The following is a 27,537-nucleotide window of genomic DNA, read 5'->3' on the forward strand; positions in this document are numbered from 1 at the left end:
GCAAATTTGATGATCCTGATTCTTATGTAATTGTTGAGTATGTATATATTCTAATATTCTTTGGCATTTAGTTTTATTAATGTCGTGTCTCATTTTTTTGTGAGTTTTTGTGCCATGTGCCTTTTTAGTTGTTCTGTCTAATATTTGTGCCAAATAGTTTGGCTGAAGACATTGGCGTTGTCACCATAACACTTTTGGGGGGACAAATAGGGGATCCGGGGGCACCCCCCCCATGACATGATGGGGGGTCCTCCCCCGGAAAATTTTTAATATTGGGGGGGATGCGTCCCCTAGGTCCTCTATGGCGGTGACACCAGTGGTTGAAGAAGTGGTCAATGAATAAGTGCTTGTTTGTGCAATAATGTGTAGCTTCAAAGATGTGGATGATTGATATTTTGAGAAAGAATTATTTTACCAACTCTGTTTTAGACTCCCAAGTAGTATAATCTAATGATTAAAATTTTTCAAATACTTGAGGTAATAAATGTAAATTATTTTAAATTATGTTCACTTTTATAATTTCAAATGTCTCTCTAAAATTATTTATTTATGATTTAAAAATTAATAATAAAATATATTTGTTGGCATTTTAAATTATTTTATGATAATCTCTTCAAAATTATTTTAGAGTACTTAATCAAAAACATTTAATTGAATATAACAAAGAAACACGTCTTATGAATATGCTACATTAAATTTTAGGTGAGGAGTTGAGGCCTGCATCAATGTATGAATGTGTCATTTATGCATTCACGCAAGCAGGGACGCCGACTTACAAAAAATATTGGGGGGGCCCAAACCGGGGACCTTTCCCCGGGAAATTTTATAAGTAGTGAGTTTTAAGTTTTTTAAGCATTTTAGAAGTCATATGATCAACATTAGAATACTGAGAACTCTAATCTCGATATCTGGACACTCAGGGGATAATCAAAAAGCCTGACACTTTTTTCCTCACACCCATAACGAATTATTGAGGGGGCTCGGGCCCCCTCAAGCCCTATGGAGTCGGCGCCACTGCACGCAAGCACTGTGTGATTGTAAAGGCCGTTTTACACGGGGCACAGAATTGTACAGGTCAGAGCAACTTTTATTTCTAAAATGGCGTGGAATTGCACAAATGCATGAATGAAATTAGAACCGGGGCTATTTTGCCGTTTCGCATCCACACGTGTTTTAGCAATTCACCGCTTTACACGACGCAATTTTGATTGCGCTTTCGCACGTACATCAGATTGAGCAATTCCGTGTACTATGTAAAAAGGCCTCAAGAATGGCTTGATGGATTGAAAACTGTGAATGCATAAACCAAGTTATAAAGATTGGGGGTGTTAGATTCAAAATGCACCTGGTCTCATTCGGCTGCTAGCTGCTGGAGAGTCAGGATGTGCGTTCCTGTGAACTTCATTTTGAATTTATCACAGTGTATCATTCTCTACAGCAATGGTATGCTATCAAATTTTGCTTTCACCATAAGAAGTCCACCACCAAAACGTTTCCATAAATCAACAATGTTCATCACAACAATGCTCCGTGTCACAGCGACTTCATTGTCTACAAGTTCCTGGCCAGGACCCACACCTTATTGGTTCCCCAGCCTGCCTACAGTCCTGATCCGGCTCCCGCTGCCTTTTTTGTTTCCTCAATTAAAAGGAGCCATGAAAGGAAAATGTTGGGACACAATTGAAAGCATTCAGGCGCGTATGTTATCTTGGCTCTAAAGGAGATTCTGGTAAAGGCTTTCCAGGCATGGAAACACTGCCTCCAGAAGTGTATCTATGCAAGAGGCTATTTGCAGATTTTTCATTAATTTTATGTATGTATTAAATAAATGATTTTTTTATAAATTTGGTTGCATTACTTATGGAATGTACCTTGTATTAACAGGGTTAATTGTGAATATTTTCTCCGTGAAAATAAGTATGTACTTAGGTTACTTTTCTATAATTGAGTCTCAGAGAAGCTCCCCGAGAGAAACTGATCTCTAAGGAAAAAAAGGCACCAATAGGTTGGTCTGGGTGAAATGGTTTACATACTACCAATGAGACTCAGTGACAGTGACTTAGTTTGCTTTTCATACTAAAATTCAGAGGCATCCGTAGTCCAAGAGTACATCTCTGAATGCATGAGAGATGATCCCTTCACTCATTCACCCTGTGTGACATTTATCTTTCCTGATTAAACTATAAATATCCACCGTGGTGTTTACCCTAACTATCCATAAATCCTTCCTTAAAGAAAAAGTGCAGTCCAATTTGCAGAGACCAGAAAGAGAGTCAGAAAACACAAGCCAGAGCTATCTTATTGAAACAAGAAAAAAATATGCTCGAAGAGCAAAACCCACAAAAGTGAACCCTGGATAGCACAGATGTGTGTACAAACAACGAGTTGGATCCTTTCACAAAGAAATAACCTGCTGATGAATAGTAATTTCTTTTTTAAGGATCTGCCGGATTCAAGTTATCTAAGTATCTATAACGGTAGCCTACGTTATATACATATATGAATAACGTAGCTACGATCTAAGCTATCATTTTCAAACTTTTATTTGATTCACTTCCTCACCAGTAATTGGGCATGGAATCGATGGCTTTTTAGCAAAGATCTCGTGACACTCATTTTTCTCCTTCCTGACCAGCATTGGCGGGTTGATTTGCGAGACTTCAATTTCAACATTATTAGCCCTCAATTGCGTTCGGCTCGCGAAGACATAGGCACCGGTAGTCAAATGTTCCACATTTGGTTCATTATCTTGGGGATGTCCAGTCTCATCATGAGTAAATCGGCTACGACCATATATGTATGTACTATGACTATAGTAACGGCGATGGTACAAATCAACAGTTTAAAAAAGATGCAATACATCATTAATAATTCCCGCTTCTGCATATCTGTACATCATCGAGACGCTCTCATTTCCTGCTGATATTACTCTTCGAAAGTCAAATTCCCTGTCACCTATGAAGCCGTTTCCGGAGACACCCCCTGTGAGTGAGCAACTTCTCCCCTTTTCCATTAACATTTATCTGGCAAAGCTCTGGTCAGGAAATACACAATCAGTATATTTTACTTCCGAAAGCTCCGCATCGTTTATTTCCCAATTATACGACACTACTATAAATGCATGCTTCTTAGTTTATTTCCACTGATCATACTACGTGCACGAATGCGGTATTCCTGTTCGTTTTTCTATCGATACTGGTGAAAAGTGGCTTCCTGTATCCTTCTGCTCTTTCATTTAAAAAATCCGGAAAATCCGTGATTTAGTCTTTAGCTCATGAACATACTTATGTAGCTTATGTATCTATGCTCATGCTTTAGCTCTTGGGCTGCCGGTAAATTGTTTATTTCGCTGCGTCTATTTTCTACTTTTCTCCTTTCCCGCTGTTCCCGCTCATGTGTCACGTGATATCAGCTGTGGGAAGAAGACATGGCGGACAAGGAAGATGTTGAGAAAACGATCGCTGAGGACTTGGTGGTTACCAAGTATAAAATGGCTGGAGATATCGTTAATCGTTAGTTAATACTTTTATATAAAATTTTAACACACCATGTCAGCTTTATTACCTCTGCAATTGTATTTACGTGATTGGTGTTGCCATATGGACATGTTATACCCGGCGTTGGCGTGTACCATGTGTTTGCACTACATGAGACCTTAACTCTCTATTCTCAGGCGTTCTCAAGCAGGTAATAGATAGGTGTATTGTTGGAGCTGCTGTTCGTGAAGTATGTGAGTACGGAGATTCTTTGATAGTTGAGGAGACGAGTAAGGTTTTTAAGAAAGAAAAGGAGTTAAAGAAAGGTAAGTTTGCTAGTGAAATTAGGTTATGAATGTTCAGATTTTCTTTTCGTGTCCCAAATATGTGACTTAATGGAATTTTTTAAACTTGCCCTCAGGCATAGCATTTCCAACATGCATTTCTGTGAACAACTGTATTTGTCACTTTTCGCCCATGGCCAATGAACCTGATTATCTTCTTAAAGAGGAAGACGTCGTTAAAATGTAAGTGCATGCCATATTTATGAATTCAGACTTGTACTTCCAGCTTTTGTTACCCGTTATTCACGGAAAAATGTCAGTTGTGAGGAATTAATTTCGCCTTTTTTCTTCACCATGAAGAGACCTTGGCGCTCATGTGGATGGTTTCATAGCTGTTGTTGCTCACACCATTGTTATTGGTGCGTCCAAAACATCAAAAGTGAAGGGACGCAAGGCAGATGTGGTTATGGCTGCTCATTTAGCCTCCCAGGCTGCCCTGAGGCTTTTGAAACCAGGAAATGAGGTAATTGCTCCCTCCCTCGGTGGAGGATTTCTGAATTGTGCAGCCACCAATTATAGGCTAGGTTGCATTGTATATGATGCCCTAGTTATGGATATTCTAGGCTCTAGACTTAGATACTCTGGACTTTCAATGGAATGAATTTGCCCTGCGCTGTTGAAGTCGAATTTGCACTGATTTGAAATGTTTGAATGCTGGTATCATTCAAAGATGAATTAATGCACCAATATCAGATTCACATTTAAAGTAATTTTACATTGTAGTAGCGCCTTAGCAAATCAATGCTGTCGGTGCAGAACCGATTCTGTTGAACTCGCTAGTAATGACTAGCCGTGACTTGTTGACTATGAAAATGCTGTCGAATTGCATAGACTTGTGGTGTTGTAGCTGTATAAATTTAATAAGTACAATGCTTAAGATGTGAAATAGAAGTGGAGCTTTAGTCGTGTATATGACTTTTCAAGTCCTGACATGTTGTGTATGTGAAGTGACTCGCTTATCTAATTCATGAATTGGGACCATAAGCATTAAAAATGCAGTGCTTTTATGATCCCAGTGCTTTGAAGTTTAAATTCATGATAGAAAAGTGAGCTAATGTTGTTCCAACCTCACTAATGTCAGAATAGTCATAATTGTTTTAATTTTTCCATTGCTGCAGTTTCTTATGGTACTTACAAGGAGAGATCATGTACCTTGCGCCGTCTTTTTCAATGCTGTATTTTTCATGGCATTCGGGTTGGAAAACACATTTATGAATTAGTAGTGGCTCTGAATGGGCCTTGGTTTGGCTGCAATTAATTAATTTTCATGCGGTACTGTTATAATATGTATAAGCCTTGTATAATAGGGTGGTTTCCTGTTATTATTTTTTTACTGTCTAAATCGAAAGGTTACTCCTGGAGTACATATTTCACTATTTTAGTATTTTAAATGATGGCTTAAAAAAGGATTATTAGTACCCTATCAAACGAAGGAAACTTTCTGACCATAGGAAATGTTAATAGGTGATTATTAAGAACTGTTTCCCTGAGTTCTGTGCCTCATGCATGCATTGATAATCTCAGACGATGTAGAACTCTTATATACTTGTTTAGAAACTAGGTCCCTGTGACATCACGTGGAGTGGCATGGCATAAGTGCCAATCTGGCCTTTTTTAAGTGAGGTTAAAATTGAGCAGGAACATTAGTCTCAACTGAGATTTTTAAAACCAAATAACTTGTATATTATGAATTCACTAATGGTGGGTAACGAATCGCAATCGATGCCTTTTGTTTTCTTTGATGAAGGAAACTACCCTATTTCAAAATAGTTTACCTTCCCACAGATGGAGATGGGTTAGCAGTTAGCTTCATCGACTATCACCCAGGAGACAGGGATCACGGCAGCATGTTTTGTAGTCTTAATTTTGATCATACGACTATAAGTATTTCATTGAATTTAATTGCAGCAAGCATAGGCATGAGAGAAATGTTTTTATCATCATAGTGGCGTTAAGGTATTTAAGCACTGTCATTTCCAACACGGAGATATGGAGACTACGCTTGCTACCCTCCTCATAAACATGCAGAAACATTACCAGGGAGCAAATAACTGTGGCTTTTTTTTTTTTTCGATGAAATGACATTTGTAGTAGTGGGTAGTCCTCTTGTTATTATGCTGGAAGGGCTACGGAGGATTTTGGGAAGCGCCTAGCACAAGACACATCCCTATTGGAAAATTATTAAACAACCGAACAAGGTTTCCATGTGAACTGTATCCTGCAGTATATGCAGTCGTAGTATACATCGTGTTTATTCATGGCCTACAGCGAACTTCCATCAGTTAAGTAACCTGTAGACTCGAAATAGACAGATATTATAGATCCACAATTTTTTGTGTGCTCTCTGGGATATATATACTCGAGGCTATATATACTTGGGATATATATACCTTGATTAGTGCAAATTTGTTCCTAGGGGAAAAATTCCAATGCTGCTCAGCCTAATCAAAAAACCTTTAGTACTCTCGTGAAAAAATGTGAACTTGTGCTAAGTGCACACGAAGTTACACTCATTTTACACATATTAATAGTATTGATAGTGGAGGTGGGAATTTTGGTTCATTTGATTCGGTTCATGGGATTTGATTCATGGCAATGAATCTGTTTTTTAAATCGTTCATAAGGAAGGGAATGAACCATGGGAATCTCGAATCCATGTGAATGTCGCATCCATAGGAATATTGAATCCATGTGAATATGGAATCCATCTGAATCTCTAATCTGTGTGAATCTAGAACCCATGGAGAATACTTTATATGCATGTGTAATGTATTAATCATTCTTGAATACATGAGAATCTGTCAACCTACTTCACTTCAAATATTAAGACGAATAGCAATTCACAGTGATTATTAATTTTCATTTTAAAGGCATCTCTAATAAATTGCTTTCACATGTTAATGCGTCATCAATTTGTCTGAAAGTTATGCTATAGAAAATTAATAGTCCACGTTAAATTGATTTAATACCTCTTTGATTTGTCTGAAAGTTATGCTGTAGAAAATTAATAGTCTACGTTAAATTAAATGTGAAATGCAATTACTCTTAATGTAAATAACTCTTAAACTAAGGTCAATCCGTCAGATTACAGACACTTTTATCTGTTCCATTGCATGCGATTATTTCTCAAGCCTTTCATATTTATTAAAACATTTAATTGTGAAAGTAAAGAATTCATTTTAATTCCATCTAAAAAATTCCTGTGCCTCAAGAATTTTCATTTCTCTGTTATAGTCAAAAGAATACTCATAGCACTGATTTCTCCGTGAAGAAGCCCTTATGATATTCTACGAAATCAGTGTGTATTTAGTTCCGTCACACTGTAATACATACTGCATATTCCTTCTAGTCAAATCAATAGTAATTATGGCGAAGAGTTCATTTTTATCGCCAACCTGTATGGCCATTCGTCAGGATCTAATTATGATTCACTGCCTTTCATCGGTAGTATCAACACAGTCAAGCCGAATTCAAATCGTACACTTTGAACAATTTGGATTTGGCTGATTTGATTCTTCCATCGTTCATTTTGAATGATTTGGATTCGGCGGATTTGAATCTTCCTTCGTTCATTTTGAACGGTTCGAACGCGAAACGTAGATTCAATTCATTCGGTTCATACCAATGATTTGTTCATTTTGAATGATTCATTCATGAATGACACAGCACTAATTGCTAGCCTCATATTTTATTCTTTGTTTATATATTTGTCGAAATCCATTGCTGTGTCAAAAAATTTACTCATCATGCGTCTGGACAGCGGACCCATCGAAGTCATTTTTCTCGTCCCCTTAACTGAATAACATCAGATAATTTAGATCGTTAATTAAGTTTGGAGATAGTGGAAATGAATTTTCTAAGTAATACGGGTTGAGAAGTCTGTCCTGTCTGATTTACATGTAAATTTATAGGCAAACCTCTTAGTAGTGAACCTCTTTATATCGTAAAACCTCCACTTATCATGCCAAGGAGATACCCCCGATACGGCCTTACTTCCTCCGCAAATCATACCGAGACATTATAGACCATTAATGCAGCCGCGATTACGTACATGGAACGACATTTTCAGCGATAAATGTTTAACCCTTATTTTTTTTCTTATACACCTTTAATGTGTGGTAATTTTCATATTATTCATTAGTTGTGGCTGTTTGGTTCCAAATGAGAGCATACCTAACTGTAAATAAGAATAAAGGTATCCAATTATCGTAATCATTTTAAGTGACTGTTGAATTAAGAGAGATCACGTTGCTCTCTCTCAAATCATGGCAAAAATCATGCGATAGCACTCACTTTTTGTAATTATTAAATAATAAATATATGTTCACTGATGCATGCATGAGTGTTTCATCATCACTGGTAAACAATCCTAGGATTGGTTTGACGCAGCTCTCCACTCTATTCTCCTAGAGTGTTTAAACACATAAATATAATGGTTTAAAAGACAGTAGTGCCTTTCATTTCCAAAGGATATGAAAAAAAATGGTGCCTATCACTAAAACCTCTCTATAGTGAACCTCCATGCATCAAATTGCCCGAATTTTGGTCCCCTCCATTACGATGTAAAGAGGTTTTAATGTACGAGGATTTATAATTAAAGGTTTTACAATGTTCCTCCATCATAGGCAGTTGTTAGTTCAAAACTTTGTCTTCATTTGAATCTATAAAAGAAGATTAAGGTGGTGATTACTCTCAGTCATTTAGTGGAAGCTGCGGTTGGTTTCAGAATTTTAAACTTCGAGCTGGTGTTTTAGTGCTACGATATCAGGTGAATCGGCAAGTACTGATAGCATAGTCGCCGCAACATTCCCTGAGGAACTCTAATCTGTGATTGAGAGTGAACCCTTTCCCCCTCAACTAGTTTTTAATGTCTGCGAGAAGGAATCGTTTAAGGAGAGAATGAACTGTTGTTCATTTATTTTTAGGGAAGAAAAACCTGAGTTAGGTTTCAAGGCTTGTAAAGAGTGTTGCTGCTGCTTGATGCTAATGCCTCGGGGGACTTCAAATTGAAGATTATGATTTATCATATACTAACTTCTCGAGCAATGAAATGGTATTCAAAGTAGCATTTGTCAGTTATTTGAATGAACAACAAAAGGGCGTTGGTCACTCAAGAATTGTTTTTAGACTGGTTTGAAAATTCGTCAACTGCCTGCAATGCATTACGAATCCCTGAGATTTTTCCTGGATGTTTGGCCACCCGCTTGGAAGGTTGGGAATTTCAAAAGCACGTACAACTTTATTTTAATGAGGAAAAACATCTTTTAATGCGTGCCTACAATCTTTAAAGATATTTTTAACTATAATCGTTGGCATGAATAAGGTCTTCTAATGCCATTTATAGGAATATATATGGTTTATAGGAAATTCGGTACCCAACACTTATACTACTGAGAAGGCATCCCTATCTTCCCAATGTTAAAATGCTCTCATGAAATGCAAATTCGTATGGCGCAAAGGCCGCATGGAATGCATCCCTTTCGCTAAGTGAGACATGGGTGTACTAACAAGTCACATAAAAAGAAGCCTCAGCTTCTCGGGACCATTTATGTCAAATATCTACTTAAAATGCTTAATGGCATGTGCTTTTGCAAGGAGTGGTTTACATTTTTAATTTGGAAGTTGATCAGTGTAAGCAATACAAAAAAGTAATACATATTTTAGCGCACACTAACCCTTCCTAGTGTAGTCGACATGTCTTTATGATACAAATGACAGTGCTTAAATACCTTAATGCCATTATGATTATAGAAAACTTTCTCTCATTCCTATGCTTGCTGCAATTAAATTTAATGAAATACGGAAGAACCTCAGTTATACAATGACCTCACTTATACACCGATTTTTTTTGGTCCGGTGAATAAACCCATATGAACCTATGTATTTCCAACCTCAGTTATGAAACTTTTCACTTATGCAGTGACCTCGGTTGCGAAATGTATTTTTCCAGGCCAATGAGATAAAATACCTCACTTATACCACTTGTCAGAGAACTGCTTTTGAAGAAGGTTGAGGTATGCACGCCGATTTTATTCACAGTAGCGGGAGTATTATATGCTCATTACATAGTTAGGTCAATAAAGAATGATAAGTTTTGATAATGAGCGATGCTGTTTATTAGATATTAATTTGAACTGTATTAGATGATCGTCAATCCAGAATTATCAACTACGGAATATCTATCTCAAACGGAAGATTTTCTAGAATTTTTCCAAGGTTATGTTTTCTGTCGCCCCGGCGAAGTAACGCCTAAATGTGCTGTTAAAAATTCTGGGTACCAAAATTTTGCCCTCCAAGGTCATCCAAAAAAGATTATTAAAAAAAAAATATTATTTGCAGTATGGGCGTAAGTCGATGGTGATTCAACACGATGGCAAAAACAGCATGCATGGTCTCATTCTGCAGGCTAACCCCACTTCTGCGGGACGAATTACACCAAAGGAATGTAGCTCAGTGGGTTTAAATGAAACATAGTTGGACCTTGAATAGCTATTAGTTTAGCTCTGCCTGGTATCAAGCATTTATTTTTTAATGGAATGAGAGTTAGTGTGAATGCCCTTGGAGAATAACTCACATCGTCAGTTGTCACATAATCATTAAAGTCAAATTCAAATTGTGAAAGATAAGGCAGTTCCTTTCGAATCAGGAATGGCTTATCATCATTATATCGAAGTACAAAAAGTGTTCGGTGTTTTTATCAGAATTGGAAAGTAAAATATTCCGTGATGACAAATCAAGGGGCTTAAATCGAAGTTCCCGGCGTTGGATTTGCTGAATAATGCCAACAGAGAAGCTATACCCGGTAGATTCAATCTAGTATTGCTAAAATTTAATTGGAATATTCTTTTTTTAGTGCGTAAGCATTGTAGAGGAGGGAGATTTTTATGGGCTCTTAGTCTATTTTTGTTTAATCATCACTGACGGCAGTTTCGCAGTTATTTAAATCGCTCACGTAAAAGAAGTGATATAAGCACTGGAAAAATCTTAGTTACGGAATATCCCGGGTCCTAGAGGCGTAACTAGGAATATGCTATGGGGGGGGTAGGTAGTACCTGGGTGGTGCCCTCCCCTTGAAGACAACGGGGATTCCGGGAAAATATAAAAAATGACCTACCTGTAAATATATTTTACATCATTTTAGCACTTAAAATTTAACTTTAAGTAGATGCAGTCGCTGTATATCAAAACGAGACAATTGTTTTAAATATATTTTTTTCATTTCTCTGAAGCTTTGGGGGGGATCTATCCCCTCCTTTCCCCCCTCCCCCATACTTACACCACTGCTGGGTGCTGTGTGCTCCATATTGTCTATGGTATGGTATTTAGAGGGAGGTAACCGACAGCTGGGGTCATTTTTGCCATGAGGTAAGGGAGGGAGGATATAGAAATCCTGTGTTGGAATTAGCCAGGTTGTAACAAGAGGCTTAACCAGGGCTAAACGTGCCATATGGTGGACAGTGTGTTGCACTGTCCACCATATGGGACGTTTCACCCTCCACACCCTGGGTGTCCACCCTCCACACTACTCTCAAGCAGGGGTACAGCCATCTCTGAAAAGTTTGTGCCAATTATATTATATTAGTAATTATGTAATCAAACCCCTGTGTGCTCACTTGCTCTGCACGAACCCTTGTTTTCACTGCAGGAGCATGTAAAGTGGTTGCATTTTTATTGAAATTCAATGCTCCACTACTTTAACACATTTTTCTTCAAAAATTTTCCAGCCGCACTTTTAAAAGTGGCTGCCAAAACAAAGTAAAAAGTAAAGCCTTCTAAATTTTTCAAATGGTGTGATTGTCTACTTGTAGGGAACCATTGATAAAAAAATCAGGATAATTAAAAATGTCGAGCAACAAATGTTAATATTGGGTGATTTGAAATGAAATGACCCTTTACTATTTTCTCACTCGTGTCCTGCATGCTTATTTGTTAAATGCATTTTGGTGAATAATAAATATATTTCATCGCATCAATCATGGTTCATTTTTTTGCCAGATCTGAATTTGTAGCAGTTGAACCGGTATAAATATAAATTTTACTTCCTGGTAAATTTCTTGATTGGCATTTGTCTTATTATTTAGTCAGTCTTTTATATTGCATTATAGGCTTATGCCATCACGGAGGCCGTCCAAAAAATATCTGAAGCTTATAAGTGCAAACCAATGGAAGGAATGCTGAGTCATCAGCTCAAGCAGTTCAAGATTGACGGAGAGAAAACCATCATTCAAAACCCTAGTGATGCTCAGAAAAAGGAGCATGAGCGCTTTGATTTCAACACACATGAAGTCTACGCTATGGACGTCCTCATTAGTACAGGCGAGGGTGTGGTAAGGTCTTCAATCCTATAGTTATCAATAGTTTTCAGGGAATAGTTATCAATCAGGAGAAATCAATAAACAATTCACTAAGTCATTCTTTACTGAGTGGTATTCGATTAGGAAATTTCATGGATATTTCACTTTTATTTATAACATTAGTTTTTTTACATAACGCGACCAGGGTTTTGAAGAGTAATCATCTTCAGGCATAAATTATGTTGTATTTTCATTTTCTTGTTACCTAACGGAGGAAGAAATGAATTTTAAAACTGACACCTGAATGGGGTAAAAGACTGGGTAAATATATTCATTTATCAGATTGCTGTCAGGTCATTCCATGTGAATTCAACACACTACTCAACCCGACCACGTCAGATTTCTTTCAAATTTGGTGTATTCCATGATACTGGTAAGTGATGGAAAAATACCAATTTGTAGAGGTAAATGATGATTTTGACAAAAGTTACAGGTCCGAAAATGTTCGGAATTTGTCAAAATTTCAGCATCTCTCTCTAAAGGTAAATGACTATAATTCTGGTACTATTCAAGGTAGAAAATGAAACTTATATTTTTGGAAAGGTAATATGTAGGGCTTTACATTGATATACTACATGGCTTGTTTGTAAGAATTTCAATACTCAAGGTCATTGACCTTGAATATCTTAAAACACCCCCCTTCAATTTTTTTAAAATATGTGTTATTGCTCGTACAATTTACTATGCACATGCAAAATATGAAAACCTTAGGGAGAGAATGAATGAGAAATTCTGGGGAAGGAGGGGTTTGGGATGCGTAAGGTGGGTGTCAGCAAGATCAGTAAAAGGCGGCAGGAGGGAGTAAATAAAGGCTTTGGAAAGAAAGATCTCTCGGCATGGGAGAACGGGGAGGTAAGCGAGAAGAAAGTTCATGGTTATAGTTGGAAGTGTGTCTTCATTACGAGTAGCCTGAAAAATTAGTTGGTGGTAAATAAGCCCTGTAACGTTTTATTATTATTCCACTTCTCTTTAATGTGTCACAATATTGTTATCACACTGTTTAACACGTTTTATAATTTGAAACTCGGGAGCAAAAAAAAAAACACATCCGCATGCCGTGACTATTACAATCCAACTCCCCCTCTACCGTTCACAACAATCTCCGTCCACCATCACCGTCATTGTTCCTCTCCCACCAATTCTCACGTCAACACTCAACTCGCATATAACTCAAAATTAATTGTTACATTAGCCTCATTAAAAGAGATGTTGTAAGGGACTAAAAACATTTTCTTTTAAAAGCCTTCGAAGCTCAACTCTTCTTTTTTTTAGACAAAGCCACTATAAACAAGTTGGTTATCATGCCCTACTCTACATTTTACAATCGAAGCCCCAACGCCTTCGAGTTACTTCTTCCCTTATTATTTATCTCGAATCAATGAATGACTACAAGAGACTAGTACAAGAATATAAAATTGGAAATTCAAAATTATTAGTAAAATTTTGCTAGCTAAAATCTGCCACAGAACACACCTCGAGCAATAACTATGAAAATAAATTGACACTTTTCCTTCCTAAGATCATTTCACTTTATGCTGCCCCCCTTTCATTTATCACTCTCCATTATTCACTTGACTCATTCATTCTATTATCACACTCATGCCATCAAATTCTTCAAGTTCACTTAGTATCCATTTTCAAATGCAAAGAACCAACTAAGCAACCCAAAATTTAAAAACATGTAACTGAAACCTGTCAACACATTCATGCTTATTGAAGCAAAATTCACTCCCTTCTTCTTCAAAATACACACCCCACTTGTTCACAATATTATACCATTTTCAAAATTATACTATGTCAATTCCCTCCATTACGACTGCAACTTCGGGATACTCAGCACTTAGCTTCGCTTCCTCACTCCCTTCCAGCAAAAAATAATCATTAGACGATTCAACTGGAGCGCACTTCGCCCCTTCTCCCACTCGCACACTCTCTCACTCTCCCGTCTATCTGCTGTTTGCCTTTGCCGGAAATCGCGCTCCTGGCCGCGAGAATATCCTTTCCAGGCTCCGCTCCTCTCATCCGGGAATCACCGCAGTCGGCCTCCTGGTTGTCCCCAATCACACCCTTGGCCTCCTCTGCTGGTGGATTCTTGATTTATTTTCGTCACCATCCTCTTCTCTGTTTCTTCTATTTTCTCCTTAATATCTTCTATCGCGGCCTTCAGGTTCGCATATCCGCATGCCTTGACTATTACAATCCAACAACTCCATATACATATAAATAACTGAATACAATTACAGAGATTACAATTATTTACAGAGTAATATTATTATCAAAAAGGTCAACTTTTGCAATGAAGGTCATTCCGCTCGATCGCTTCATGTGCGAGTTATATCGATACTAATCTCCTTGGATACGATTTAATCGCTAATAACTTTTTTGTTAATCAAGTTTTGCATATGAAAGTCATACACAATATAACTGCTATTGTGTTTTATCTGATAAAAGTTAAATCAAGTGCATCGATTGATTCAGAAGAGTCAGAGTTATGATTGATAAAAGGTTGCATTCGATGGAGCCCTTTTTCAGACCTATTTACATAGTTACGGGGATAAAGTTTTTAACGATATGTTAGGAAAGGATTGAATTTTGCATACGCATAAATTATTTAGATGAATATTGTTTCATAATGAAGTTATATCGATATGAATTTATATGATTTAGTAACAAGTCCCCGTAAGAAATACACGCATCGCCCTATCTACGTCACCAATACAAGTACACAGGAGAAATTTGGAAAGCGGGGATAGTTGAGAAGGCAGGGATAAGGGAATGACCATTGAATGGAAGGGATATCATTAGGATTGCGAATTTTTCAATGTACGTGTCAATATAGTTGAAAGTTTGATTCGATTTTTATGGCAAATGCGCAAATTTGCATAACTTGATTAGTGTATACGTTGAACCAATGAAATTTGGTGAATGGGTACATCTTGGTATCCCTCACAGTGCCCAATGGGAATATGTTTTGTATGCAGACTCACATTCGATATACATTGAATCTGCGTTTTCACAAATTATATCGTATTGCTAGAACGTTTTGGATTTTACATCCACAGGCATAGTTGACCAGGAATTATATAAAAGTTGACCATAGACTAGAAGTTAAATCAATAGCATTGCGGATTTTATATTACAGATGTCAGTATAATCAAAAGATTGTTTCAATTATTACAGCAAATACGCAAGTTGGCATAACTTGATAAGTATATACGTTGGACCAATGAAATTTAGTGAATGGGTACATCGTGGTATTCCTCAAAATGCCCAATGTAAATATGTTTTGCATATAGTCTTAAATTCTATATATATAACGAATCTGCGCTTTCGCAAATTATATCGAATTGCTATAACATGAAGGATTTTACAGCCACAGGCATAGATGACCAGGAATTATATAGTAGAGACTATAGACTGGAAATAAAATATTTGTGGATACAATATAATTGTGGATTTTACAGTACAGATGTCAGTATAATCGAAAGATTGAATCGATTATTACAGCAAATACACAAATTGGCATAACTTGATTAGTATATACTTTGGACCAATGAAATTTGTTGAATGGGTACATCTTGGTATTTCTCACAATGCCCAATGGAAACATGTTTTATGTGTAGGTTCTCATTCGATATATATCGAATCTGCGCTTTCGCAAATTATATCGAATTGCTATAACATACAGGATTTTATATCCATGTACAGAGTTGACCAGGAGTTATAGGGTTGCTGATCAAAGACTGGAAGTTAAATCAATAGGATTGCAAATTTTCAATTCACGTGTCAGTATACTTGATAATTCAATACAATAATGATAGCAAATATGCAAATTGGTGTATCTTTATAACTATTGATGTAAGACCGAAGAAATTTGATGAATATGTTCATCATAGAATTGTTCATACTGCACTATTGAAATATATTTTCTTGCTAGGCTCCCTTTCGACACATCGAATCTATACTTTTGTAAAATATATCGAATTGCTGTAACTTATGAATTTAACATCTATGGGGATAGTTGAGCATTCATTATGAAGGAAATGACCAATGAGAGGATGGCAACTAAATGTGATCGCGAATCGTTCAAATCAAGTGTCGCTATAATCGAAAGTTCAATTCGTTTATGGTAGCAGATACGGAAATTGGCTTATCTTCTTTGTGATTTCTGTTAACCTATTGAAATTTGGTTTTATAGGTTCATCTTAGCCTTCTTCAGCCCTTTGGAAATATGCATGATTGGTGGACTCCTATTCGATACATTGCGATTCTGCATTTTCTTCAAATGAATCGTATCACTATTCCTTTAAGGATTTATCATCCACTTGTATAGTTTTGTTGGCATTTATTGGGGACAACAATTGAATGGAAAGGAAATCAATAGTATCGCAGATTATACATTGCAGATGTCAGTTTAGGTGAAATACTGTTACCATTATCAAGGCTATTTTGCAAATTGGAATGTCTTGAGAATAACTATTTCTTTAAGACCAAAGAAATTTGGGGAATGGTTACAATTTAGTATTTTACATACTGCATTATGGACATATGTTTTGTGAGTGGTATATCTTTATATATTTATCTAACGAATCTGCGTTTCATTTTCAAGTTTCGCTCATCACAACGCTTATGGAAAAATAACCTCAAAATCGTCACTCTCTTGAAATTTTTAAAACCTTAGTCCAATTTCTCAATGCTAAACTTAACCTATCCAAAGAATGAATTATCCGTCAAATGAAATCATATTGAAAATAACAAACATTTTAACAGTGAACAATTAAGTTCCTTATATCAGAAAACAACTCCTCACATTTCATGTTGAAAGCGCTTTAATTCAAAATAGCACGTGTTATATTACACGCCATTCCACACACACACACATGTTGTACACTCAACTAACTGAAGAATTCTGGGACAAAACAAAAGAATGGCGAAAAGTTGGCAAATTTATATGACACACAATAATAATATAAAATATTAATTCCAATTCCCTTTCAAAAAACGGTGGGGAAATTTTTGAATATTTAAACCACTTACGGACACAATGCTCGACAATATGTGACACAACTATGTTCCCACCCCCCTAATTACCCGCTTGATGAATTCAAGCGCCAATATACTCCTATAAGTAGATCATTTAAAAAATGCGTATATGCTCATGCAAGAAACATGCATTAGTTCTCGAGTTGTGTGAGTTCAATGGTATACTTGAAGCTTCTGTGTAAAAATTTAAAAAATGGCCTGCCTCCAGGGCTAGTCAAATGCAAAGGGCATCGGACTAAGAATTGTTAACACTATAAGGACCTGGGTTGTATGGCTACCTGGAAGGACCATAACCCATAAGTTAGTTGCGTAATAATTTGTTTAAATATTTTTTCATCTATGTTTAATTGATAATTTTATCAAATATTTTTCTTTTATTAATGCAACTGAATAATTTTATAACCTATCATTTTACTCTGAAAAATTGAAAATGAACAACTGTCACTCCAATCGGTTTGGCAGATATGCAGCTTATTTCCATGAAATAATTAAAGTATATTTTAACCAAACAAGTACCATATAAAATAAAGTGAAGTCAGAAAAAATTAAGAAAACAGAAAAAAATTTCTGGGCAGTGTGATAAAGTGAGTTAAGGATAATCATCACAATGATGGGTCTGATCCTTCTAGGGTTAAGTGTGGGATGAATGAGATATGTTACAGATAGGAACTTGATATTGATTCGCAATATGATGAATTATTGTCATCAGTGGGAATTTGTCCATTCTTTCATTGCGGATAGCGGATAGATACATTTTCATGAAAAATCGAGAGGGGATCAGTCTACCTTTTATTAACCTCGCATATCAAGAGGTATTAGAGCATTTCTGTTCTTGGCTTTCATAATATTTCACCTTCAAAAAATGGACCAGTTCAAATATTGTGGACTTTGATTGGCTACCTGTTAGCAGCTGTTGATTCTTATTACATATTTTTACTCTGGACAAGGGTTTACAACCCACATCATCACAGTAGTTTCCCTTAGATCTTGTTTATTAGGGTTGCTCTCTAAATACTGCTCGCCTAATTACACAATGACTGGGATCAGTAATCAGCTCGGGTAATAGTTGGTGATGGCACAAAGGGTTATTAAGTGTTAATGAGCTTAAATAATATTAGAATTGTGTCATGTTTGGTCTCATTGTTCTTAGAATCTAGTGCATATTACTAATATCTCATTCCAATAAAGTTACATTACCAATTATCAGAAGTCATTTTAGACACATTTGATCCCAGTAGGTGTCTCATGTTGTAGTTTGCCTCCAGAAATGGGGAGTGTGGATGCTGCTAGTAAGAAAATTTGTAAGAAAGGGGGAGGGTTGAAACATGTTTCCATTGTTCTTGTGTGACTTGATTTTTATCTTCAAAGCTATGATTTATGGTATCTGTAACATAAACCTTTTGAGAGCCATGAGGTGTCTGTGGCCTTATGGATGCTCTTGAGGGGAGAAAAGTATCAGAGAGATGGGCCGAGAGCCAATGGGAGGGTAGAAGTGCATTTTGGGAAATGTGAGATGCAGTTAACTATGCTGAGCTTCCCTGATAGTGGTTCCATCTACTGAGGAATATTCACTCTACACCCTTTATAAAGATTTGTTGAGTACTGTAGGCATAGGAGGCTGTTACCATAGGCAAATTCTTCAAGCCTCTGGCTCTTATGAATGTTGTCAGATAGTATACATAAATCAGATACTCACGATATGGGCTCCATTTATTAGATACAAAATATATGTCAAGTGCCATCTTGGATTATATTCAAGGCAAAAGAATTTTTGGATCATTAAAAGATCATTAATTTACAAATGGAATGGCGAATGGAAACTGCCCTCGTGCTCACTTTGTAGAATTCCATTTATTATAAGAATAACTTTTACAATCCACCAATGTCAAAGAAAGCACTTGCGCAATCCAAATTTCCGACTCATCATCAGGTGCTATATTTCAATTTATTTCAGACTTCTGAATTTTTTGCTGCGTGCAGCAGAAGGCTTCTGCGCCTTTGGTCTCTGCAATCGCTGATGAATGATAATGTAGCTTCAGATGTTATGAAGTGGAAATATGGGTTATTAAGGTCAAGTAACGTCAAAACTTAAAGCACTCAACTATTTTTGTGATTCGTAATTCGTAGTTTGCAATTGGTTGGAGAATTAATTAATGTAGTGTTGTTAATGTGGCTGCTACTCTCCGTGGACGTCCAACTTCAGCGTGAAAATAAAAGTGTGTGTTGTGTAAATGACCTGCAGTTTCCCACTGTTTAGACTATCTACTTCTTGCTAGTATTGTACTTATGCTGTGCAATTGAGGATTGAAAATAAAACTGCCCTCGTATCATTTAAAGTGAGCTAAAGATAGTACCAAATTGTACGCCACTGCTGTTTGGAAAAACACTTGCTGTATTTTATTTTCATTTTAATTGGTTATGGGATAATCACCATTTTAGTTATGTATAATGAGTATAGCTTTGAATAATAGGGTTTGTGTTTTGAATTTCATGTCATGTAACATTCCTTTACAACCTTAATAGTGTTCTAACTAGCTTTAATTCAAATTGCAGGGAAGGGAAATGGATACTAGAGTTACCATTTATAAGAAAACAGAGGACACTTACATGTTGAAGCTTAAGACCTCACGTGCCTTCTATAGTGAGGTTACTCACAAGTATGGTAACATGCCATTCAATTTAAGAGTTTTTGAGGATCAGAAGAAAGCCAAGATGGGTGTGGTGGAGTGTGTCAATCACAAGCTTATTGACCCATTTCAAGTCCTATTTGAAAAGTCAGGTAAGTGAAATAAAGACAATCATAGTCTTATGTTTATGAAGTCTGTTGAAATCCTTGAGAGGCTCTTTGCTAAATCTTAAATAATGCAACTTAAACTTCTTCATCAGTTGTGTAAATTGTGTGATAAGAGGAAAATATGAAGTTATTTTTTTTTGTGTAAGTAAACAACACTCCTTGGCTACAAAGTCATTGATACATATATAGTTAACTCTCAATTATACAGGCTAATGTGAGCCGGCACAAATAATAGGAAAATGTGTATTATCAAAACTCTGTTTATTTCCTATAATTTTCCTAATTAATGTAAATGAAATATATTGTTATTTATGCACATAATTCCGTTATTTTAGATTGCATCAAGAACTCATGAGAGCTTTCTTCGATCGACCACAGATCTTTTTATAGGCAATGTCATTGTACTTGTATTCCCACTGCTCCATATACTCCTGCAAACTCTATGCTGGGTAGTGCTTGTCAGTGACTCATGCGATCTCTACTTCCTTAGTTTCTGCTTACACTTCCCACACTGCCTTAACTTCCTCTCAAGTTTGACCATGAATGGTCACTGTATGAATATGCGGAAGTCCAATTAAATCTCTTGTTCTGCAGTATTCAATTTCATGCGAGTTCACAGCAATTACAGCCCACTACAATCACTTATTTGTCGTATGAAAATTATATAAAGAGAATGTATAATGTTTTTTAGTGCGATTGGTTAATGAAGAAATGTAAATTTAATCAAGAGTTTTTTTCCTACCACTCATTGTCGTCTGTAATACTAGAACAAAGTCCAAGTAAATGTGAAACAATCCTTGTCTGCAAGTAAATTAAGCAATTACATTTTACAAAGGCATTTCTAATGGAAATAATAAGCTTCGTGTATTCTTGCAGTATAAGGTAGTAATTCTGGCGCGTTTTTGTCTGATTTGATTTTTGTAAGGTTTGTAGGAAATATGGAAGGAGGGTGAAACTCACGCATGGACAATCAAAAATAGTTCATAATTATCCTTACATGGATAATCAGGAATCTATTGTACATGTGATTATACCAAAATTTATATACACTGCAGAGAATGTCACCACTAGTCGCACAATGTTGCTTTAAGTTAGTGGTACCACAGCCCTACTTGTTTACTTTGAAGAACAACCTCAAGGTTGTTTGTAATGACTTGTCTCAAAACTCTCTCTCTTACTGTCACCTAATCTTATATGGGAGCCAAATTAGCTATGCTGTATTTTTTATTTCAGGGGAATATGTGGCACAGTTCAAATTTACTGTGTTATTAATGCCTAATGGAACCCATAAGATTACTGGATTACCTTTCGATGCTGAGTTTTATGAATCCGAGTGTAGTGTGGATGATCCAGAGTTGAAGGCAAGTATTGTACCTTATTGAATCAGTGTTTTCTGGATATTTTACTTTAATCATCCGTTTCAAATAGCTATGCGACAGTTCGATCAAAGGGATGCTACTGGGGATTTTTTTATGTATTGAATTATTTTTTTAGCTGCAAGAAATATCCTCATCATAGCATCATTTTTAAAACTTGTCTTCTATGATTTGATGAAATATAAGTTCATATTCATTCGATAAGGGAATCTTCTCAGTATGTTTCTTCGGTACACATTTCTTTTTTTCCCAGCATTATGACTTGGCTGACATCATAAAGTAACTATAGATTGTGTTAAAAAAGTAGATAAGATATTGATAAAGGCAGTCAACTTGTACCTCCTGTGACTTTATTCTTGGTCCTTGGATTTAATTCTTGACCCTCTGTTTGTTGGCTGGTACCTTATAGATACCAGGTAGTTTTTTTTCCCCCTCCTCATTTTTTTAATAGCTCAATAACTGTCATTCCCTGTATCTTGTTAGTTGTGCTGAAATTGTCTAATGTACATTTTCTTTTTGTCATCCTCAGACTTAAAATGTTTTTTTTTCACTTCTGGCATGTAATAGACATCTAGAGTGACACACTTATTGAAGCTTATTTCAAGCATTTGCTGTAAGTTTTTTTAATTGACCAAAGAATAACCATTGATAGCAGTATATTTCTACTCATTCCTTGTTATTATTACCAAATATCAGAAAATTTTAAAACTATTACATGGGAAATGCAATATTACAAACAGAGATATAGCAAAATTACACTATAACGAGCCGTATACTGTGGTCCAGATGAAATTTAGGCGAAAAAGTTTAGGGAAGCTTTTTTATTACAAAATTTCATAATTGCAGACACAGTATGATCTAAGGTAGTCCCCCCAGAACTACCTTTTCTCGCCCGGACTAGGAATAAGTACACTATAGTTACATCTATATGGGGGTTTTAGAGCGTAAAACCTTAGTTACATCATCTCCAAAAAGAATTACTTCATTAATATGGATAGCAGTAAGTTCATAAGTAAGAGAATGCAGGGCAGTTAATGACAATATTACACCGGTGGAAATTTCTGGATAATAGTCTATATCAAGAAACAATGGGAAACTTTACATGCACGAAAGAAACTCCATTCTGACAATCCATACTTTAATGGTAAAGTAATACAAAACATAAACCCAATTACTTACCTCAATGATGTGAATTGTCGTCGGCCACTCAGAGAGAACTTGTGAATATGGATGAAAGTAATGCTAAAAAGGCGTGAAATATGTTTAAATTAAAGTAAATTTATTCATTGTAATTTTTCTATTTTAAAATACAATAGCAAAGATGACTGACGTTTCTTTCCACTCAATTCATTCACCGCTGTATTTTCAACTTTTCTAAATGCACTCAAAACATTTTATGACAGGCCTGTGCATAATACAGTAAAACCTCTTTACGTCGTAATGGAGGGGACCAAAATTTGGGCAATTTGATGTATGGAGGTTCACTATAGAGAGGTTTTAGTGATAGGCACCATTTTATTAATAAACCATAATATTAATATATTTAAACATACATGCATGCATTAGTGAACATATATTTACAATTTAATGATCACACAAAGGTAAAAGTAACCTGTTCAAGAGGGCTTTTTAGGAAAGAAATTAGTTATTGGGTTTGCTTAAGCCTTTTTTGAAACTCTTTCGATATAATGTTTTCAATTCTATTGAATATAATCATATTATGATCGCATTCCTCCATGCTTGAGAAAAACCATTCAATTACATACAATGAATCCTCAACCTCTTTTTTGGTGGGAACTGTAATTGATTCCTCATTACCAACATCTTCCTCTAAATCCATCTCTTCCTGTATCCTGCAATATATATACATCTCCTTCACCACTATCTTCCAACTCATGTGGGGAACATATGAATAAATCATTATCAACATTTACAAAGTCTTCAAATGTTGAATTTGTGTCAACTATTTTGTTGATTTTATCATACTCTATAGGTTCATTCTCAAATATCTCACTTTCCTCCTGTTTGCTACCACCCATAATCCCAGCCTTGATGAAGCTTTTCTCAAAAATTGAGGATATTAATTCCTTCCACGAAAGGCACAGCCTGTGCATGGACTGAAGGATGTTCCATGAGCACTTTTAATGTCGTTTTCACTATTCACTCTCAATAAAAAATAAATCACTAGCTGTTTTCGATAATGCCTTTTGACCAAAGAAATAATTACCTGGTCTAAGGGTTGTAATTTACTAGTAGTGTTTGGAGGGAAGTACACAACTTTTATATTTCTTAACATAATTCCTTCATCCTCTTATTTCACTGCCCGCGTTTTTCATTTGTGCAGCCTAGATGTACAGTTTCTTCTGTTTTTCCTCGGTTGTTTAAAACAGATGTCAGGGTGAATGATGGTATTCCAAAGGTCACTGCTACATCTTTCTTCTGCCTGCCCTTGTCGATGGCTCGGAAAATTCCTCGAAATGTGGTAATGTCAAGCAGCCGCCTTGTTTTATTTGTCGAATCCATCATCAGCTTATAATTAATTAAGTAATTTTCGTATGTTTTCATATTTTTGGCAAATAATTGAAAATACTCCTTATAATATATTTTAGAAAATTGATTCATCATTCTTATAACGTATGACTTGTTAAAGATTATAAAAAATAAACACGTGACTATTGCAAAAAATAAACAAGAAATTGAGCGTAATTTTGAAAATTTCATCGAATTCCCTTTCTCTAAAATACAATGCTCGTAGTGTTCCGTAGAAAAACTCTGTCATGGGCACAAAAAAACGCTAGGTCTGCAAAACGACGTGATTTCCTAGTGAGAATGCTGGGCGAACTACTTCAGAATGCGGCGGCGACGGTAAAAAATTTCATTGCTCTTCCGCATATCAGCTAATTAGCTGTCTCCTTCACCTAACATTGTCGCGCATGGAGTGATGTTCGCTCAGAACTGCTAGAAATTGACGTCCCGGACTCCCAATGGAAGAGTCAGATTTCACGGCATAAATACGCACGCAAGACATATGACTGTCGCTAAGCGCAATAAATTGTAAACTACGATCGTTCACGAAAGCATCGAAAAAATTACCAAGGCAGCAGTGGGAAAGTGCTACACCGGGAAATATGGGAATAAAATAATTGCAAAACTGTATTTGATTTATTTCGAGTTGCAGTAAATTCATGAAATATTTTCATTTTAGAAATGGAAGTAGCAATGCGGTTGAGTAATTCTGTCTCCATGAATGGGAGTGAAGTCAGTTGAAATATTTCTGCCGGCAAGGGATTATAACCTGCGCTGGTCGCCTCTTATATGAACTGAACGTAGTAAGTAAGCACTTACAGGAAAATAAAGCCATAAGTAACAGAAAGCGAGTGCTATCGTGCAATTTTTACCATGATTCGAGAGAAAACGATGCGCTCTGTCTTCATTTACTGTCACTTAAAATGATTAGGATAGTTCATTGCCTTTTTCTTATTTACTGTTAGGTATGCTCTCATATGGAACAAAATGGCCCTAGCTAATGGCTAACGTGAAAATTACAGTATAGTAAAGGTGTAAAAGAGAAGAATAAGTGTGAAAAATTTATCGCTGAAAATGTCATTCCATGTTCGTTATCGCGGCTGCATTAATGGTCTCTAGTTGTCTCGGTACGAATGGTGGAGGTAGTTAGGCCGTCTCGGGGGTGTCTCGGTGCTATGATATATAGAGGTTTTACGATATAAAGAGGTTCACTATAGAGAGGTTCGCCTATAAATTTACATGTAAATCTGACGGGACCAGAGGGTTGGTACGATGTATAGAGGTTTTCGATGTAAAGAGGTTCACTACATAGAGGTTTTACTGTATAAATATCTCAATAGAGTCCATTGCTGCACTGACCGAAGCAGAGTTGGGACACTCCATCTCAGGACCATCATCTTCTTCTGCAGGCATCACTTCCTCCGTTAGCTGAATTTGGACAATGAATCAGTTTTGGCCTCCCTTCCCCCCCCCCACAGACCACCCACTCAAACTTAATTCCAATGAATTAACTTAACATATGGCTATTTAAAGCATTTCTTCCTCCCGGCTTAAATATTAACCGATAATCCCTTAATTGCCTCAGCACACTCTTTCCCCCTCCCACTTTGGACCCTACCTCCCCACTATTTCCCCATCCCTCGGCTATCTATCATCCTTTACCTACAGTCTCCTACCTAACTCTGAGGAAGGTGGTGTAATGCGCCACCGAAAATTTAGTACGTGAGTGTTTTTTATCTTTTTATGGTTGCCGGCCAGGTGCTCTACCAGTTGCTTGCATTTTTTTGATATGGCTTGCTCCAGTATTTCGTAGGTATTTGTATTTGCTCCATTCCTTTTTTTTCCAACTATGGAGAAAATCTTAAGGCATGTGAGGCTGAAAGATCTATCGAAGGGATATCTATCCTATCAAAAATGCTGTTACTCTGCATTTTTACATGCTAAATATAGATAAACATGCACTTATATTTTCCCATCTGTGGCTAAGTTTGCAATTATGATATTGACTGTGAACTGTGTATCACCCATGCGTACAAAGTTGAAATGGTACGCACAAAAAATTTGACTACTGTCTGTAAAAAAAACAGGCACCCTAGTTAGAGGAGCTTTATCATTCAAACAAAGCAACTCATTGCTCTCAATGCTCTCCACCTTGTTTAGTACCTCTGCTGGTTGGATATGGTGGGCCATTTGAAATTAGGGCAGTATAAATTAGGGGATGCTGCAGAGAGAGAGAAATTATTAGTGCTTGAAGGAAAATATGTTATTTGTGAGGATAAGCAAGATTCTGCATTTTTTCAAATTTCAGTGCTGAATTTTAAAATTTTACTTCTACAAGAATAATTGACAGAAGGCATCTCTGCATCATTATTGGTCACATGCAGTGACATGTTGCTTCTCTTATGAACAGATTTTTTATCGAAGTTATTATATTCCTGCAGGTACATTGAATATCTTATGTTGTAGATTTATTTATTCAAATATTTTTTGTTACAGCAACTTTTGTACACCTCAGCCAATCCTAAGGCAGGAAAGAAGAAGAAGAAGAAGGCTGAAAAGGCACTTGCTGGTGAGACGCCAATAGAATTGGAAGTGAAGTCTGAGGACTAGGGAAATATGAACAAATTGGGTTGGGGAGATAGGCGAGCATTTCCAGGCTCTCCAATTGATATGCAGCATACCGAGGAATGGTTGCAGAGCAGTCACAGATGTCCAGGGAGTGCTCCTCCCTCCACTGGCCACTGGAGGGATGTAGTACTTTTTTGCTCTAAAGTGATTTATTTTTGAAAAGTTGAGTGCACTTTGATCTGGGAAAATGGATGAGCAATTTTCCATTATTGGTCTTACCATGCACATGCTCTCTCTCCTTTACCGACTCAAGAATGGTTTTTTACTGTTCTTAATGGACAGGGATTTGAATTTGTTCATGCCACTTCCACATTCATGATGAGTATTGGAGTTCTGAGTTGTTCATGGCACATACTCTTTCATGATGAGGGAATAACTAAAAAATATTAAATTTATCCTGATTGTACTCCTGAGGTTTTGTTATTTTTTTAAACATCTGACGTTTAAAATTTAGGGCCATTTTTAATAAAAAAAAATACCTGGTGTTGGTGATGGTATTATCATGTTTGTTCAAGAACTAAGACACTAACTGCGATGAATGGATAGAAAGTCTAGAATGTAAATGCCACCTCCAGCTCATAATTGACACTCTCTCGGTGGGATTCGATTGAAACACTATTTAATCACATTTTTGAAGTTATCCTCTAAATATTTTTAGTGTTTCTCAATACCTTGATTTTCTTATTGTTGTAACTTTTGTAAACAGTGGAGATATTGATGATAAATGTTTATCCTCTCAATATAATAAGGGTGCCAACAATCAAGTGGTGGAGGTGTGTTTGAAACAGAGTGGATGTGTGTGTGCACGTGTGAACGCCCATGTGTTAGTCCACACTGTCTCAATGAATTAGTTCTGCTCTCACATTGAAAAGCAGTTTTCTAAGAAAATAGCAATAATTGCATTGCTGAATAAATAGAATGAAATAAAATATCTTTTCCCTTTCATTGAAATATTTCTTTCTGTGGGCATAAGTAATTAACAGTGGCAATATTTAC

The 27,537-nt window shown here is 36.4% G+C and overlaps 1 protein-coding gene across 1 annotated transcript; it reads left to right on the forward strand.

The window, feature by feature from the left end:
* Positions 1 to 2,877: 2,877 nt before the first annotated feature.
* On the forward strand, positions 2,878 to 27,486 carry LOC124160102 (proliferation-associated protein 2G4). Its single transcript, XM_046535843.1, has 9 exons — positions 2,878 to 2,984; positions 3,413 to 3,512; positions 3,674 to 3,802; positions 3,898 to 4,003; positions 4,121 to 4,283; positions 11,926 to 12,147; positions 19,771 to 19,996; positions 21,245 to 21,372; positions 26,410 to 27,486. The coding sequence occupies exons 1-9, from the start codon at positions 2,958 to 2,960 to the stop codon at positions 26,521 to 26,523; spliced, it is 1,215 nt and encodes a 404-aa protein (XP_046391799.1). The 5' UTR covers positions 2,878 to 2,957; the 3' UTR covers positions 26,524 to 27,486.
* Positions 27,487 to 27,537: the final 51 nt, after the last annotated feature.

The sequence above is a fragment of the Ischnura elegans genome, chromosome 1 (genome assembly GCF_921293095.1).
Source record: "Ischnura elegans chromosome 1, ioIscEleg1.1, whole genome shotgun sequence".
Classification (NCBI taxonomy): domain Eukaryota; kingdom Metazoa; phylum Arthropoda; class Insecta; order Odonata; family Coenagrionidae; genus Ischnura; species Ischnura elegans.

Excerpts from the sequence above, each read along its gene's own strand:
- LOC124160102 (XM_046535843.1), top strand. The coding sequence starts at position 2,958 with ATGAAGCCGTTTCCGGAGACACCCCCT. Across the intron at positions 3,513-3,673 it reads GGCTGGAGATATCGTTAATC|GCGTTCTCAAGCAGGTAATA; the intron begins GTTAGTTAATAC and ends CTCTATTCTCAG. Across the intron at positions 19,997-21,244 it reads AGTCCTATTTGAAAAGTCAG|GGGAATATGTGGCACAGTTC; the intron begins GTAAGTGAAATA and ends TTTTTATTTCAG.